Genomic DNA, 1,579 nt, shown 5'->3' on the forward strand with positions numbered 1-1,579 from the left:
AAACTGACACTGATTTTTAGTTTTTAAAGGATCCCTGATTAGTTGTAACATTAGACTTTATTTGATAAACATTTATTTGAACTGTAAAATAAAGGCTGTTAAAAGCCGATCATCAGATATTGTCCAAGATTAACCTTCAGGGTGGATATAGCTCGCTAGCAGCCTCGCACCGAGGACCTATCCACGTCATCATTTACCCAGAATGCTTTGTGTGCAAATAAAATGGCTCCGTCCGTGTTACAATATATTTTTAAAAATTTACAAAACTAAACAGCCTACAGTATTTTTACAGTCTTTATTTTACAGTTAAAATAAATGTTTATTAAATAAAGTCTAAAGTTACAACTAATCATGGATCCTTTAAACAGGAGGTCCTGTTGGAACAGCCGTACCTGGTGAGGATCATGAGCGCCTGTCCATCATCAGTGCAGGCAGACAGCGGGGCAGTGTTGGCCTCCAGCACAGCCAGGCCCAGCTGGAAGATGGCTTTGATTCCCTGGAAGAAGAAGCAGTCCACCACACAGACGGCGCTGAGGAAGGGCAGCACGCTGAGGAAGATGGTGAGGAACCAGGACAGAGAGACGGACGACAGCGTGGACAGGTCCGGGACCTGCTCGGCCAGCTCAGGCAGACGTTCTCGGATCAGCTCCTCGAACACAGACTGGTCCACCTGAGCTCCTGAGACCACAGAGTCAACGGGACAAGTTAGTGTGTTGACATGAAGGTGACACAGGAGCGTCTCGTGCACACAAGTCTGTTGAAAGCTTTTTCTAAAGGAATCCCAACTTTAAAAAACTTTTTCTTATTTGAACCACTAGATGGCAGCAGAAGCTGGACTTCCACCTTCGTTCTGTAAGCTATAAAACCATTTAGTTTATTATTTTAACAAAACACAAACCACACCTCAACACTACAGACTCACTATTAACAGTGATGCACTCTCCTCACAGCAGACAGATTACAGATTATTATTAAAATGGGCTTGTTTCGTCTCTTGGATATTCAGAGAAACTAACAGAAGACAAAATAAGCACTTGGGGGGAATCTGTGCTTTATCTGCAGAGTTAATGAAAACAATCAGGTCTGTTTTAAGATGAAGAGGTGGTCTAACAGGTGGGCATTAAAAGGAAGAGGAAATTATCTCAGAGGCACCTGGTGTGTCCAAAATAAACAGCCTCAGAAACACAGGAAACAGGTTCGGAGTTAAAAATAAATCTGAGTAGCCTACTTCAGAGTTGATAAACAGAAACTTATCAGTAACTGTGTTTTCTAAGACAAGGAAACAACTAAAGTGCAAAAAAGTCACTTTTTTTCTTGCTCTTCCTCTCACTGGGCTGCCACCTCACCGTGGAGGAGTCCCACTGATCCTACGAGCTGCAGCATGTTGTCAGGGGCTTCATGCAGAGTCGTAAAGTAACCAAGTACAAATACTTTCTTACTGTACTTAAGTAGAAATTTTGGTTATCTCTACTTGAGTAATTATTTTTCAGTGTACTTTTTACTTTTACTCATTACATTTGTACACAGTTATCTGTACTTTCTACTCACTACATTTTTAAAAAGGTAAGAAGTAGAAAGT

At 41.3% G+C, this 1,579-nt stretch overlaps 1 protein-coding gene across 1 annotated transcript in view; it reads right to left on the reverse strand.

Moving 5' to 3' along the window:
• Window positions 1-1,579, reverse strand: part of tbc1d8 (TBC1 domain family member 8) — a gene marked incomplete in the record, with an annotated part of 36,360 nt that overhangs the window by 15,663 nt on the left and 19,118 nt on the right. Inside the window, 1 exon segment of the mRNA XM_014033570.1 lies at window positions 393-678. Coding sequence (XP_013889024.1) covers window positions 393-678 — 286 coding nt within the window.

Source organism: Austrofundulus limnaeus, unplaced genomic scaffold, assembly GCF_001266775.1.
Source record: "Austrofundulus limnaeus strain Quisiro unplaced genomic scaffold, Austrofundulus_limnaeus-1.0 Scaffold1774, whole genome shotgun sequence".
NCBI classification, from domain to species: domain Eukaryota; kingdom Metazoa; phylum Chordata; class Actinopteri; order Cyprinodontiformes; family Rivulidae; genus Austrofundulus; species Austrofundulus limnaeus.